The following is a 16,598-nucleotide window of genomic DNA, read 5'->3' on the forward strand; positions in this document are numbered from 1 at the left end:
ATTTGGATGAATTTATATAGTTGGAAAGCTCTTGACTAGCATAAGATGATGGTGGTCTTGGAAAAGAGGTTTAAGATGGTTAAAGGAAGTCAGGAACACTATGACTTGTTGGAACCTTGACTGAGTGGTGTCATTTAGGGGCACCTTGATGGGTAATGGAGTTTATGATCCCAAAAGGTTGAGTTAGGGGGCCGATGCAGCCTTGCCTCATAAGTATGGTGCCACTCACTTTAGGTTGGTGGACCTGAGGTGATTGACATGACTCGCAACCCATTGCTAGGTGTCCCCATTTTAGGATAGGGATCTGAGGCAGCCTTGCCTCATCAGTATGGTGCCACTCACTTCAGGTTGTTGGACCTGAGGGGGCTACCTAGTCCCAGATCCTCATTGGTTGGGTTGTCCCACTGCTGGTTAGGGAAGCCGAGTTAGGCTGGCCTGCACCAGAATGGTTACCACTCATTGTAATAGCAATGGTGGGCCTGAGGGGCCTGACTTGACTCCCAGCCCAACCGGGTTGGTCCCTGGATCCTTTGGATGTGGTATTGGCCCCACCCCTTTTTGGGGTTGAGGTTAGGGAGCAAGGCTGCCTTGCCTTAACTTTGTGGGGCTATCGTGTTTGAGTGGTCCCTAAGGGGACAACCTTGACGGTTCTCCCAGCCCATCCTTGTGGGACGGGTTGTCCCTTGATCCCTTTGGGGGGTGTTACCGTTTGATACACTAAAGGGGGACAATTTTGGGGGTGTACTTTTATAAGGAACTAGAGTATCAGACATTTTGTGTTTTTGTATTTTCTCCAAATAATATCGAGGCTCAATAGACCCTTATTACTAGACAAGCTGATGTGGTCCATTGAGGTGGTGACATGTGGATTGTATGAATGTGAACATGACACAAAGGGAAAAATATTCCAACAAGCATAGTTGTGTGTATAAAGTTTGGATTTGGATGAATTTATATAGTTGGAAAGCTCTTGAGTAGCATAAGATGATGGTGGTCTTGGAAAAGAGGTTTAAGATGGTTAAAGGAAGCGAGAATTTGACAATCCCATCTCCATAAATTAACCTTGAAGGTCAGGTATAAATGCCCTGTATTCTTTATCAGACATTAAGGGATTGGATATGTGTCATTGAGGCGTCCACCAAGGGGGTTGGATCAACATAAGAGAGAAAAGATGGCCCAAACCCTAGGGACTTAAGAATAGCCAAGATAAAGGGCCACTTTACTTGGTCATAAGCTTCCTAAAAGTTAATCATGGTGAAAAAGGAACCCAAGCTTGAAGTTTGAGTTCATTCCATTCCTTTCCAAATTGAAATGACATTGTTAAAAATATATCGACACTTGATAAAGTTAATTTTCTTAAGTTGAATAAGATTGGAAAGTAGATGCTTCAACGACAAGATCAGAGCTTTGGTTAGATTTTTTTATGAAGTATTGACTAAAGGGACGGGTGTCCAATTTCAGATACCTACATCTCATACTCTAGGTATGGACTAAATAAAGCCTTGATTCATTCTTGTCTCCTCAGATCGATTGTATAGAAAGTTATTGTAAACTTGTAAGATGTCCAACCCATAAACACCTAAATGGACTCAACGAATTTACAAGGAAATCCATCTAGGTTAGGGACCTTATCATCATCCACTTCATGAACAGTTATAGTTATCTCATCCAGAGACAAGATTATCTTACATGATTTCCTTTACTTATCTAAAAAGTTAGGAGGTATAATGTCAAGGAATTTTTGGGCAGCTTCTTGTTGTCCAAATGAATTTACAGAGGATTGGAATAACAAATTGTTTTTTATTTCCTTTGGGTTGGTAATATGACACATGTCTATTTTAGGGTAGAAATGGATTCCCTAACCTCCTTAGTGGTGAGGGATTTAAAGGATGCATTGGCAAAATAGTTGTCTCATTTTTAGCTAGTGTAAGCGAGTTTCTCTTGCTCGATGGATATTATCTGCCTATAAGTCTGAAGCTTGGGATTGCTTATCTTAATTATATGGAACCCATTGTAAGTCTCTCATGAGACCATCTAACCAATGGCATGAACCATACTTTCAACCTTATAGATTTTGACTAGTTGGCACCCATACCCTCACAAGAAGGCCACAGTTCATGAACCAACATAATCCCACCAAGTGACCCACATATAATCCCACATGGATGAGGAATAAGACTCTACATTGTGTGAATATAAGGTAGGAATCCTAGGCTCTACAGATGGGTGACATTCAAAATGTAAAGGGTTTGAGTCATACTAACTCACTTTGCTCCTTAAGATAGAGAAAACTAATTGAGTTGGTGGTTATAAAAAAGTGGCAATGTTGTTGACATGAAATCATGATGAGTTAAAAAATAAGTTTTGCTATGACAGAGTTTGTCTAGTGACTAATAAATCCTCACACGTTTGTCAAATTTGTCCATGTGAACCATAGTTTAGTGAAATATTACATTTGATTATGCTCAAGGTCATAAAGCCCATGTCGGGCCTTTAACACCCACCAAGATTCTTTCTCTTCGATTGAAAGGTTTATAGTAAATGCCCCTTATTTTTCTTCTTAGCATTGTGCCATAATAAAACCGCCATAGATAATCTTGGGTCATGGAGGAGTTAAGTGACCATCCAATGCCAAACGGGCACATGTTCAACTAACATCATTAGATGCATAAACATCACTTAATCCTAGAAGCTAACAATTTAAGTGAAGAAGAATCTACAAAAGTCTTTGGGAAGGGTATGTACCCCACTCAACAACAACATTGGTAAAATATGGAGAGTGAAGGACTGCTCCCCCTACCTTTTCATTAACATAAGTTGATTATAAAAATACAACTTAGGGCCAAATGATTTCCAAGGTAGTATGAAGCATAAAACCCATAATTTTGACAAGTTGTAAACAAACTATATGTCCCACCCAAAGAAGTAAATAGTTGGTGAACAAGTTGTTTTATGTCGAGTTTGTTTAGGTCTCAGACATTCCAAGAGGTCACTTTCATTGAAAATCAATAACATAATGTATCTTCCCCTCATTCTTCTTGAGGCCTCAAAGAATGTTAAATGAAAGCCAAAGGACATAATGTCAGTCTAAAATCACTAAGGGTGGTATGTTTTCACTATATGCAGAGGCCATCTATAAAGATATATATAATTTCTTAGGAATTCAAGTGGTAGAGTGCAAGCTCACCAACTACCACCACTCACATGCATGGAACCAAAAGAGGTCTTGCACGCCTTGGGAGTTTATTGAACTATTAAGGTTGGTTGTATGAGGCCTTGGAGATCAAAGGCTTAGGCATCAAGGCTTTTGTAGCTTGAGACTTTGTTGCATTGGCACTTTCACTCTTAACACCTAACTTGTGTTCATACATCTCATATACTTTGGGTGTGGGCTTGTGAGGATGAGGTTATTTGGCTTCGACCATAATAGGACAATCCCAAATGTGATGATTTAAGCTTTGGTAATGGAATTAGGTATGGGGAAATTTTATATAGTGGATGGTTATTGATGCACTTGACTACCGATTCAAATGTCTATAAATTCCTCAAGTCTAAAGAGGGGTTAACCCACATATAGATAAAACATTCTAATCTTAAAAATCTTTTAGGTTCTTCTAAATTAAACTTCCCCAAAAAGGTAGTGCTCCACTATAGGGCTAGGCATAAGTAAGCTAAAAAAATCTATCAAAATTAGAAAACCAATTATGCTACTCTTGCGCTTTACATTTACATTTACATTTGAACTTACAACCTATTACATGCCATATATATTTATATTTTGTGAGGAGAATACTTCCAAGCAAATCTGTACAATTTTTTCAAGAAAACATACGATAGGATTAAAATTTAGGTGTTAATTTACTTGTAACCTTTGAAATTTGCGTGTGGTCACACAAACGAGAGCAATTTAAAATTGAAATATACCTAAACGAGAAGGATCCATTTATTAATCGACGAGCATGTTTGTTTTTTTTTTTTTTAAAAGCATGTTATTTGAAATTGAAATATACCTAAACGAGAAGGATCCATTTATTAATCGACGAGCATGTTTGTTTGTTTTTTTTTAAAAAGCATGTTATTTGAATTGACTCCTAATTTGCCGGGTGGGAAATTTCTGGAAAACTCCGAGAAAAATTAAAGAAAGTTGGAACATTCTGGAATCGGCGAAACAACTGAAGGGCTCGTCAAGAACTATCCAGAAACCCTAACATTATCCCAACGCTTCTAGAGACATCCAAGCATCCCCTATCATTTAAATTGGCTGTTAAGGGTTTCGCCTTCACGCAGGAAGATTCAAAGAAGCCATTTCTGTGCACGTTGATACGCTCTGTTAAAGCTGTGTGCGAGCTAAGGATTTTGATATCGGTCGAGTTTCCGGATATCTGATCCGAAGAATTCTGTGTCGGGTTTAGGTTTAGGCTTTGGAAGGCTTTGGATTCCTATTGTTGGTTATTGGGTTCCCTGTTTTAGTTGATTGGAATATCAATGGCGGATGTCAGCATGGAGACCGGCGACGTCGAGACTTTTGCTTTCCAGGCTGAAATTAATCAGTTACTTAGCCTCATTATCAACACTTTTTACAGTAACAAGGAGATTTTCCTCAGAGAGCTCATCAGCAATTCATCTGATGTAAGTAAAAAGATTTATCAATTTTTGAATTCTCATGTATTCGTCTGGTAAGTAGGCGGGTCTATTACACGGAGAATAAATAAGGTTATATATGTTTTAAGTACTGTTTGATGTTTAAGGAATTTGAATCGGATGTAGGCTCTGGACAAGATTCGGTTCGAAGGGCTAACGGATAAGAGCAAGTTGGATTCTCAGCCGGAGCTTTTCATTCGGATTGTTCCCGACAAGGCAAACAAGTGCCTCACCATTATTGACAGTGGAATAGGCATGACCAAAGCCGGTGCGTTCTCCAGTCATTCGATTCTCATGATTTAAATGAAATACAATCAATCTCTAGATCAGATTATAGCGGTTTTTCTGTTTAAATTCTTATGGCATGCAATGGAATCCGTAGATTTGGTGAACAATTTGGGAACAATTGCAAGATCGGGGACAAAAGAGTTCATGGAGGCTTTGCAAGCTGGGGCAGATGTGAGCATGATCGGTCAGTTCGGTGTTGGATTCTATTCAGCTTACCTCGTGGCAGAGAAAGTGATTGTTACCACCAAGCACAATGATGACGAACAATACATCTGGGAATCTCAGGCTGGGGGGTCGTTTACCGTCACAAGAGATGTGAACGGTGAGCCCCTGGGGAGAGGAACTAAAATCACTCTGTTTCTCAAGGAAGATCAGGTATATATAAATGCTCTCTTCTGTTTTCTCATCTGTTTGATTCCTCAACAGTAGTTGGGGTTTTACTCGATTTAACGGCATGACATTTAGAGAGTTGTTCATCTCATTTTGAATGTGGTTTGACAGTTGGAATACTTGGAGGAGAGGCGGCTGAAGGATCTGATCAAGAAGCATTCCGAGTTTATTAGCTACCCCATTTATTTGTGGACTGAGAAGACCACCGAGAAGGAGGTCAGTGACGACGAAGAGGAGGCAGAGGAGAAGAAGGAAGATGAAGGGGATATCCAGGAAGTGGAGGAGGAAAAGGAGAAGGATAAGAAGAAAAAGAAGGTAAAGGAAGTGTCGCATGAATGGAGTCTCGTCAACAAGCAGAAGCCCATCTGGATGAGAAAGCCAGAGGAGATTACAAAGGAAGAGTATGCATCGTTCTATAAGAGTCTCACCAATGATTGGGAGGATCACTTGGCCGTGAAGCATTTCTCTGTAGAGGGTCAATTGGAGTTCAAGGCTGTTCTCTTTGTTCCGAAGAGGGCTCCATTTGATCTCTTTGACACAAGAGAAGGGTTTTCATAATGGACAACTGTGAGGAGCTTATTCCCGAATACCTAGGGTTTGTCAAAGGTGTGGTGGACTCCGATGATCTGCCCCTGAATATCTCTCGGGAGATGCTGCAGCAGAACAAGATTCTGAAGGTGATCAGGAAGAATTTGGTGAAGAAATGTATTGAGATGTTCAACGAGATTGCCGAGAACAAAGAGGACTATGCCAAGTTCTACGAGGCCTTTTCGAAGAACTTAAAATTGGGAATACATGAGGACAGCCAGAACAGGGCTAAGCTTGCGGATTTGTTGAGATATCACTCGACAAAGAGCGGAGACGAGATGACGAGCCTCAAGGACTATGTGACCCGAATGAAAGAGGGGCAGAAGGACATCTATTATATTACCGGAGAGAGCAAGAAGGCGGTGGAGAATTCTCCGTTCTTGGAGAGACTGAAAAGGAAAGGATATGAAGTTCTTTTTATGGTGGATGCCATCGATGAGTATGCCATAGGGCAGCTCAAGGAGTACGACGGCAAGAAGCTTGTTTCTGCGACCAAAGAAGGGCTGAAGCTTGAGGAAACAGAGGAGGAAAAGAAGAAGAAGGAAGAGAAGAAAGCTGCCTTTGAGAACCTGTGCAAAGTGATGAAGGACATCTTGGGCGACAAGGTGGAGAAGGTAGTGGTGTCGGATCGCATTGTGGACTCTCCGTGCTGTCTGGTGACTGGCGAGTATGGATGGACGGCGAACATGGAGAGAATAATGAAGGCCCAGGCCTTGCGCGACAGCTCCATGTCGTCCTACATGTCCAGCAAGAAAACAATGGAAATCAATCCGGAGAACGCCATCATGGAGGAGCTGAGAAAGAGAGCCGAGGCGGACAAGCATGACAAATCGGTGAAGGATCTGGTGATGCTCTTGTATGAGACCGCACTGCTCACCTCAGGATTCAGTCTGGAGGAGCCGAACACATTCGCTGCCAGGATACACAGGATGCTTAAGCTTGGGCTAAGCATCGAGGACGATGTCACCGCTAAGGTGGATGCAGACATGCCACCTCTGGAAGATGATGCCTCCATCCAGGAGGAGAGCAAGATGGAGGAGGTAGACTAAGTAGCCTCTGGAAGATGATGCCTCCATCCAGTACTAGAGCGAGATGGAGGAGGTAGGCTAAGTCTCTTGACTCCAGAAGCAAACGAATTCTCTGCTAGATTTCTGGAAATGCATAATTTTCGGGAGGGTTAACTTTTGTAAGGTTTTCTTTGATTTTTAGTTTGGTAGTAATTAACAGGTAGAGGTGTACATGTAGAATTTGGCGTTTACTTGCGCGTGTATTTTGCTGTATTTCGTATTTTAATATCCATTTCAAGAAATGAAACTTCTTATTCTCTAAATCGATGCAGTAAATCAGTGATCTTTATTTTTGTTTAGATGATCATTTTTATTAATATGGCTAAAAGAATAGTTAGGTGTCTGACATGTTGTATGTTGTAAGTTAGTTTTTAACATGGGCTAACTGTTTTACAAGAAATTTCTATCTCCAAATTCAACCAAGCATCAAACAAAATTTTTCAAATGATCATTTGTAAATTTAAAAATAAAAATATTATAAATTGATTACGATGTAATAATATTATGATACAATCCATCGTCAATTTATATATTGTGCTGAGTGAGTCTACTCGTTAATTCTCATTAAAGAGTTAATGGTCAGCATCTCTGCCCATTTTTTTATAATAATAAAAATGGGATACAGTGCTGCGTCTAATGGTTAAATCTGGTTAAGTCTATTTAGGCTTAGTGTCTTACTTAGTCTTAAGGCTTAGTGTCTTACTTGAACGTCTTACTTAATGAAAATGAAGTCTATTCAGGGTCTTGTTTAGTCGGTCTTAGAGAAAAAAATTTCAGTCTTAGCGGAAAATTAGTCAGTCTGAGCGAAAAATGGAAATGGCTGAATGTCTTACTTAAAAATGGAAAAATGGAAATCGCTGAATGTCTTAAAAATGGAAAAATGGAAATGGCTGAATGTCTTATTTAAAAATGGAAAAATGGAAATGGATGAATGTCTTATTTAAAAATGGAAATGGGTGAATGTCTTATTTAAAAATGGAAATGGATGAATGTCTTTAAAAATGGAAAATGTCTTTAAAATGGAAATGGATGAATGTCTTTAAAAATGGAAAATGTTTTTATTTTAAAATGGATGAATGTCTTTAAAAATGGAAAATGTCTTTAAAAATGGAAAAAATGGAAATGGCTGAATGTATTATTTAAAAAGGGAAAATGGAAATGGATGAATGTCTTATTTAAAAATGGAAATGGATGAATGTCTTTAAAAATGGAAAATGTCCATGGATGAATGTCTTTAAAAATGGAAAATGTCTTTAAAAATGGAAATGGATGATGTCTTATTTAAAAATGGAAATGGATGAATGTCTTATTTAATGAAAATAATGAATTTTGAATTTTTATTTGGATAAAATTTGGGTGTTTTCATTATTTTAAATAATGAAAAATCACAATTTTATGTTATTTGGTTTTAAATTGTATGGTGAAATCTAGTGAAAAGGCTATTTAATGAAAAATCACAATTTTATGTTATTTGGTTTTAAATTTAATGAAAAATCACAATTTTATGTTATTTGGTTTTAAATTGTAGTGAAAAGGCTATTTAATGAAAAATCACAATTTTATGTTATTTGGTTTTAAATTGTATGGTGAAATTTAGTGAAAAGGCTATTTAGTTTTAAATTGTATATTGAAAAGGTTAGAGTGAGTCTCTCTTTGAAAAATGTATTTTAAATAACCTAAATCACAAGTTTAAATTGTATAGTGGAAAGGTTAGAGTGAGTCTTCAAACATATTTTAAATAACCAAAAATCACAGGCTATTTGGTTTTAAATTGAATAAAATAACCAAAAATCACAAGTTTAAGATTTTTTAAATAACCAAAAATCACAAGTTTAGGCTATTTGGTTTTAAATTGGATAGGGAAAAGCTCTTTGGTTTATATTATATAGTGGAAAGGTCTTTCTAACCAGGTAAGGCTTCAAGTCAATGGTTCAATTTGCTGTTGGGAAGTCTTTGTTTTTATTCTCTCTGTTTTTCTTTTTTTTTTGTTTGCTGTGGAGAAAGGGAAAGTCTTTGTTTTTACTTTATTTTTACTTTTTCGTTAAAAGAAAAGTCTTTTTATTTTTATTGATATTAGATATACACTTAGAAAAATATATTTTTAAATTACAATATTGCTATTTTGGTAAGGCTTCAAGTCAATAGTACATTTTTAAATTACAATATTACTATTTTGTGGTAGAGAAGTCTTTTTAATGTTGGTCAGGTTCAAATCAATGGTTCAATTTGCTATAGAAAAGTCTTTTTCTTAGAAAAAAAAAGTTTTTTATTTTTTATTTTTATTTTTACTGATATTGATATTATTTTTCTTTAAAAAAGGAAATTTTTATTTTTATTTTTATTATATTAATATATAATTAGATAAATAGATTTTTAAATTACAATATTGCTATCTTCGTAAGGCTTCAAGTCAATGGTTCAATTTATTTGCTGTAGAGAAGTCTTTTTCATGTTGGTGAGGCTTAAGTCAATAGTTCAATTTGCTGCAGAAATGTCTTTTTCTGGGAAAAAGGTTTATTTTTATTTTTATTGATATTGATGTAAATTTTTTAGATAAAAACATTTTTAAATTATAATTTTGTTCATGTTCATTCCATAAAAATAAATAAAAATTAATTTTCTTTCCTTAAAAAATACTTTTTCTATTTTAATTACCATTAATTTAAAAAAATAGAAAAAATAACACATTAAAATTTGTAAATTTTTGTTTTTTGTTTTTTAATTATTTTGGGATTTGATTCCTATATTTGATTGGTGTATAATATTACACTTGTGCATTGTAGATAATACTTACACATTGACATTGTGTATTCTATTAGCAATTGTCCCAAAAGGTACAAAGAGAGGTTGATAGGATTATTAAATTGGAATTGTTGAATTTTTCTAGAAGAGTTAATTGGTTTGGGGAAAACCTTGTTTTTTTGGACTGGATCATTGTGCAATTACTTTTCTTTAGATGTTTTGTTTATATTTATATTACAAGGAATGCATTGAATGTCTTATTTCATTTTTGCTATCCTTATATCATTTCTGTGCTTTTTCTTGATCAATTTGATGAAATGTTCCATTATCTTTTGGTCAAAGTCCTCACCTCCATATTAGTGTACATCCTGGTAAGTTCAAAGCTTGAAAGCCAACCAAAAAAGTCAATGATAACCACTATGCACATATTCAAATTTGTAATGTAAAACTGCCAGACAGAGTTCAGACAGATAACCTCCAAGATGGGTATCACTGTTTGTAGCGAAAACCTCAAAAACTCTGTTGTCAATAGTCAGAACGCTGACATCAAACATGCCACCGCCAAGATAAAAAACAACAATATTTTTCTCTCCACCCTTCTTGTCCAAGCCATAAGCTATTGCTGTAGATGTGGGTTCGTTGATAATACGAGCTACATTCAAGCCAGCAATAACACCAACATCGTTAGTTGCTTGGTTCTGTGCATCAGTAAAATAAGTTGCGCAAGCCCACAAGTTAACAGTGATAATGCAGTCAACAATTGGTTACCCACAAATTTGACTTGGTATGTCTGGGTGAGTCAACTTGGCAGACCCAGCTGGGTCTGACATGGACAGGCCATGCCCTCAAACCCAACAGTTACAAAATCACTAGAAAAACAAGTACAAATTTGATTCACTAAGTTTGAACAAGTCGACTTGGCAAACCTAGCACCTTAGAACCAACCAGGTCTAGTAACATATTTGCTTTTCTCCAGTATTTTAACAAACTCAATACAATGCATTTTCAATAAGATAACTATAGAGACTCCATTAATGCTATTGCCTACACATTGAAATCTGACTTTACAAAAAGTGAAATAATTATAGAATGACTAAAAACATCGTGCACAAATCTAGCAGACTTGCTGAGATCTAAGAAAAGGAATGTACCTCGAAGAAAATTATAATTACAGATGATTGATAGTAGCAGATTCTTATGTGTTCTGTAACTCATTGTTTAATTTATGACTAAAGCAATAACATGGAAACAAAATATACAAACTTATCATATCAAACATCTTAAAATGAAAAAGGGTACAGAGGGAATTGACAGGAATTGTGAGAGACCATAAATTTGTCTCTTAAAATATGTGCCACAGCTGGATATCGAATCCTCAAAAGCAATGCCCATCAGAAGAACCTGAAAGGCAAAGTTCATGATGTAGTGCCCAACGAGACAAAAGGTACCTTAATACAATAATACATTACCTTGCAGCATCAATGGAGCTATGCTAAACCTCTAAATAGCCTACCACAAGGAAGGTACATATACTTGCTCCTTTAGATTCCATGTTGCGCTTTCAGTTGGGAATCCCCAGACAGCACCAATTGTCCATTGTGCGATAATCCCAGCACAAATAGCAAATCTTAATTGCTTCTCCAATAGCACTTGATCATCATATAGCTCCGGTTGTGAAGTCAACTTTCTGATAATCCCTACAAGACATACGCAGTTACTAACAATGTTGAACTCTGCATCGACATATCATCCTTCTATTAGAAGTATAAGAACTCTTCAGATAGATCCTTGAGCAACGTGACTACATTCAATGACTACTTGCTACAATAGCATCCCCCAAACCAGTCCTATCACACGTGAATGGCGTGACCAAAACATCTTTTGTTCCTATTACTGCACCCTCAAATGTAGGCGTGTAGTAGTGTATGCGGAAGGTGCCATTGGTGACAAACAAAATCTTCATGTTATCGTGCCACAATAACGCAATTTCCTCTCTTGTGTAATGATAACACTCCGTCGTTGTTGCCTTTTTCTTTCTCCGACTGACTGTTCATAGGAATGTGCATAGTATTGAGGCCTGTAATTCCTCTTTCGCTCAAAATATTCCTCATCAATCAAAAATTCCAATTCTTGCATGGTTACCTCAATGACATTTGCCTCATTCCATGCACTCTGGATAAGTTTCCTTGTCTCATCTCGAGACCTCCAAAGTGGCAAAGGGAGGTTTACATCAAAAAAATATAACTCCCCCAAATTCTTTTGAAATTTTGATTGCAACAAGAAGAGTGGCATGCATGGATTCTTCAAGAAGAACCATGGAATTGAAATGAAACATCCTGGCGTGCGTGAAAAGTTTAAATATTTAGTCACAGATAAAGAGCATTTAACTCCAGCCTGTGGTTATCAGCACATAGTGATTACAAAGTAGTCTACTTCTGTAAGATGATCGAAAAATTGGACCAAACCAAAAAAATATAAAAAATGGGAAAGGTCAAATATATAAAAGGGGAAACTAATCAAGCACATGAGATAAGGAAAATGTTGCGAAAAAAGAAGAAGTTAGAAGTATACATTTTGTGTGGATGACTATAAGAATACCTCCTTTAGTATGTCGATGTTAATATTAGAAATGTGAAAACCATCTTCTGCACATGGTTTGACACATTCCATTCCTAATTTTCCTTCTCGACGGGTTACCTTCATGTAGGAAACTGCTGTGGATGCATAAGGATCAAATTTAACACCACGAGTTTGGACATGTTCCTTGTTCATTGTGAGAACCATTTGATAATCAGTGGGATCATCACCTACTTTACCCATAAATGCTACTCTACCTCCCAACCTTACAAGTGCAATAGCAACATTGGATGGTGGTCCTCCCGGTGCCTTGAGAAATTCTGGAGGACTCCATTGCAAGCCGTTCTATGTAGAATACTTATCTTCATCCATTTGTCTGTCTCATACCCTAACAGTAGGCATAAACTCATTCTGTGCCAAGCCAAAACAACATACCAAAAGAGGCCAATCATATTCAAAGTTATGATCATCCTCCTCACCATCTGCTTCCAACTCCATATTTTTTTCTTCTTTATTTTCGGCGGTTTTCTTTCTCCTACTCTTCTTAGGCACATCGCTCCCACTAATGTCTGCTAAAGTTGTTTTCTCTTGACTTTTTCTTCTCCTCACAATCCTCTTGATAACAGGGGATGTCTTCTTTGAGCTTGAAACAACATTACCTACTATTCTGAAAGAATCAGGTCAAGGGTAACAAAGGCAGGTAGCGATTCATTGTAGCATCCCACAAGCCCTCGACAATGACTACAACAAAAGAAAAAAAAAACTACAATGCGCTCATGGAGAAAAACAGAATACTTGAAACGACTAGTCGTACTCCTACTTTCCTCACAAGTAAAGGAAACATTTATGCAAGAAAACAACTACCTTTGTTTCTACGCTTTTGAGGAGCCTCTTGAACATCTGTGAGTGGTGTATTTGAAGTGGCTTCTTCTTTTGGGGATGTTGCTCTGACAATGCACAGTTTATGTAACTTTGCAGTCCTAGAGAGAACCAAATGAGGAACAAACAACATAGAACATTTTGGATTGGTCCTGCGCCTACAAAAATTGGGTGTCAGATAAGGGTTCAATGCTATGCCCTAGCTTATGAAATATTATTAGATGTCTATATTTTTGTATAAGCTATGTATCCATGTGAAACAGAAAACATTCGTAGTCCTGTTTTAGTTTGTGGAAACAGAGTAACAAAACACACACCAATAAAAAATTCCAATTCTTGCATGGTTACCTCAATGACATTTGCCTCATTCCATGCACTCTGGATAAGTTTCCTTGTCTCATCTCGAGACCTCCAAAGTGGCAAAGGGAGGTTTACATCAAAAAATATAACTCCCCCAAATTCTTTTAACATTTTGATTGCAGCAAGAAGAGTGGCATGCATGGATTGTTCAAGAAGAACCATGGAATTGAAATGAAACATCTTGGCCTGCGTGAAAAGTTCAAATATTTAGTGACAGATAAAGAGCATTTAACTCCAGCCTGTGGTTATCAGCACATAGTGATTACAAAGCAGTGTACTTTTGTAAGATGATCGAAAAATTGGACCAAACCAAAAAAATATAAAAAATGGGAAAGGTCAAATATATAAAAGGGGAAACTAATCAAGCACATGAGATAAGGAAAATGTTGCGAAAAAAGAAGTTAGAAGTATACATTTTGTGTGGATGACTATAAGAATACCTCTTTCAGTGTGTCGATGTTAATATCAGAAATGCGAAAACCATCTTCTACACCTGGTTTGACACATTCCATTCCTAATTTTCCTTCCTGACAGGTTACCTTCATGTAGGAAACTGCTATGGATGCATAAGGATCAAATTTAACACCACGAGTTTGGACATGTTCCTTGTTCATTGTGAGAACCATTTGATAACCAGTGGGATCATCACCTACTTTACCCATAAATGCTACTCTACCTCCCAACCTTACAAGTGCAATAGCAACATTGGATGGTGGTCCTCCCGGTGCCCTGAGAAATTCTGGAGGACTCCATTGCAAGCCGTTCCATGTAGAATACTTATCTTCATCCATTTCGCTGTCTGATACCCTAACAGTAGGAATAAACTCATTTTGCGCCAAGCCAAAACAACATAAAAAAGGAGGCCAATCATATTCAAAGTTATGATCATACTCCTCACCATCTGCTTCCAACTCCATATTTTTTTCTTCTTTATTTTCAGCAGTTTTCTTTCTCCTACTCTTCTTAGGCACATCGTTCCCACTAACGTCTGTTGAAGTTGTTTTCTCTTCAATTTTTTTTCTCCTCGCAATCCTCTTGATAACAGGGGATGTCTTCTTTGAGCTTGAAACAACATTACCTACTATTCCGAAAGAATCAGGTCAAGGGTAACAAAGGCAGGTAGCGATTCATTGTAGCATCCCACAAGCCCTTAACATTGAATACAACAAAAGAAAAAAAAACCCACAATGCGCTCATGGAGAAAAACATAATACTTGAAACGACTAGTCATACTCCTACTTTCTTCACAAGTAAAGGAAACATTTATGCAAGAAAACATCTACCTTTCTTTCTACGCTTTTGAGGAGCCACTTGAACATTTGTGAGTGCTGTATTTGAAGTGGCTTCTTCTTTTGGGGATGTTGCTCTGACAATGCACAGTTTATGTAACTTTGTAGTCCTAGAGAGAACCAAATGAGGAACAAACAACATAGAACATTTTGGATTGGTCCTGCGCGTACAAAAATTGGGTGTCAGATAAGGGTTGAATGCAATGCCCTAGCTTATGAAATATTATTAGATGTCTATATTTTTGTATAAGCTATGTATCTATGTGAAATAGAAAACATTCGTAGTCCTGTTTTAGTTTGTGGAAACAGAGTAATAAAACACACACCAATAAAAAATTCCAATTCTTGCATGGTTACCTCAATGTCATTTGCCTCATTCCATGCACTCTGGATAAGTTTCCTTGTCTCATCTCGAGACCTCAAAAGTGGCAAAGGGAGGTTTATATCAAAAAATATAACTCCCCCAAATTCTTTTGACATTTTGATTGCAGCAAGAAGAGTGGCATGCATGGATTGTTCAAGAAGAACCATGGAATTGAAATGAAACATCCCGCCTGCGTGAAAAGTTTAAATATTTAGTCACAGATAAAGAGCATTTAACTCCAACCTGTGGTTATCAGCACATAGTGATTACAAAGCAGTTTGCTTCTGTAAATAGCAGTGCTAGCCAGGGTTGTATTAGGATAAGGATCAATCAATTTCTCTGGCCTAATAGCAACTTTTTCTATTAATTGAGAAAATCCTTTGCAGGGTTTGCCTCTAGAATTTGGAGACATTAAGGAAATATTTTCGTGACGCACCACAGCCGAGACATCATTCTATCTTTTAGATAATTCTTGTCCATAACAGAACCCTGACTTGGCTTTCTCTGGAGATGATTAGAAGAGGACGAGGTTGGAGGAAAAGGTGGGAAAGGGACCACGTCAGCCTTAGGAATCGCACCCCGCTGTTGGGCATCAAAGGAAGCCCATCCTGGAACCTTAACCCTTTGCCGCGGTGGTCGGATGGACCTCTTGGGAGCACCACTGGTGCCCATCATGGAGCACTTACCTGTCGAGAAAAGTATTGTTGGGTCTGTATAAGGAGATCACAGGATTCATTCATTAATTAGGATCTTACGCACAGAATTTCAATGCTGTACCTGGCTAAAGAACTCTCAAAGCCACCCGTCTATACTTCCAGAGCTCCCGAAACCACGCGCAGGATTTCAGAAAAACAGAGTTGCTGGATTGCTGTTGTCGATTTTGCTTTTGTCTGAAGGATTTGATGTACAAAGATGAAGAAGATGTGTTGAACTTGCATTGAGAATTGGACTGAGAATCCATTAACAAAGCGTGTGAGCTCTGAGAAATTTTGAGCCCCCTCAAGAATTGCAGGCTGAGAAGAGACCCAAATCGAATTGCTCTCGACTCTTTGCTGTGTTGCTATAGAAAAAGGAGTAGTTGGATTTCTGCGCGAATACATACACGACGCTATACTAACCTACTAACCTCTAAACCCTATCGAATGTAGAGGGAGGAGTTTGTTCAGACAGGTGCGTGCACCTGGACTTGGGATTGTGCTGCACGCAAGTGGTGTCCTACAACTCCGGCGTAAAATGGGTAACAACTGACTGTAAAATTGGCTGCAAAAACCACTCTTTAAATCAACGGTTGAAAGTGGGTCTCATTTGATCGAATAGAGCAGAGTAAATAGGACAACGAAAGTCTCTTTCAAAGGAAAGCCTATCGGCCTAATAAGGTTTATACATTTATGTTCTAATTGATTTTCTATAATT

The 16,598-nt window shown here is 37.5% G+C and overlaps 2 protein-coding genes and 1 pseudogene across 2 annotated transcripts in view; 2 read left to right on the forward strand and 1 right to left on the reverse strand.

Moving 5' to 3' along the window:
• LOC149179901 (heat shock protein 90-1-like) overlaps positions 1-5,877 on the forward strand; it is a 42,789-nt gene extending 36,912 nt beyond the window's left edge. Inside the window, exons 2-6 of the mRNA XM_089413685.1 lie at positions 4,288-4,338; positions 4,471-4,629; positions 4,768-4,909; positions 5,024-5,304; positions 5,431-5,877. Coding sequence (XP_089269811.1) covers positions 4,288-4,338; positions 4,471-4,629; positions 4,768-4,909; positions 5,024-5,304; positions 5,431-5,877 — 1,080 coding nt within the window. The remainder of the gene's footprint in view (positions 1-4,287; positions 4,339-4,470; positions 4,630-4,767; positions 4,910-5,023; positions 5,305-5,430) is intronic.
• Positions 4,123-7,237, forward strand: LOC149179902 (heat shock protein 82). The gene is made up of 4 exons (XM_089415843.1): positions 4,123-4,629; positions 4,768-4,909; positions 5,024-5,304; positions 5,431-7,237. The coding sequence occupies exon 4, from the start codon at positions 5,877-5,879 to the stop codon at positions 6,954-6,956; it is 1,080 nt and encodes a 359-aa protein (XP_089271969.1). The 5' UTR covers positions 4,123-4,629; positions 4,768-4,909; positions 5,024-5,304; positions 5,431-5,876; the 3' UTR covers positions 6,957-7,237.
• Positions 7,238-11,225: 3,988 nt separating this feature from the next.
• On the reverse strand, positions 11,226-15,597 carry LOC149179903 (uncharacterized; annotated as a pseudogene).
• Between the last annotated feature and the right edge of the window lie 1,001 nt (positions 15,598-16,598).

The sequence above is a fragment of the Pinus tabuliformis genome, chromosome 3_2 (genome assembly GCF_031772625.1).
Source record: "Pinus tabuliformis cultivar Carrire ecotype Pingquan chromosome 3_2, CPIR1, whole genome shotgun sequence".
Taxonomy (NCBI): Eukaryota; Viridiplantae; Streptophyta; class Pinopsida; order Pinales; family Pinaceae; genus Pinus; species Pinus tabuliformis.

What these genes read in the sequence shown, in the direction of transcription:
- LOC149179902 (XM_089415843.1), top strand. Translation starts at nt 5,877, where the DNA reads ATGGACAACTGTGAGGAGCTTATTCCCGAATACCTAGGGTTTGTCAAA.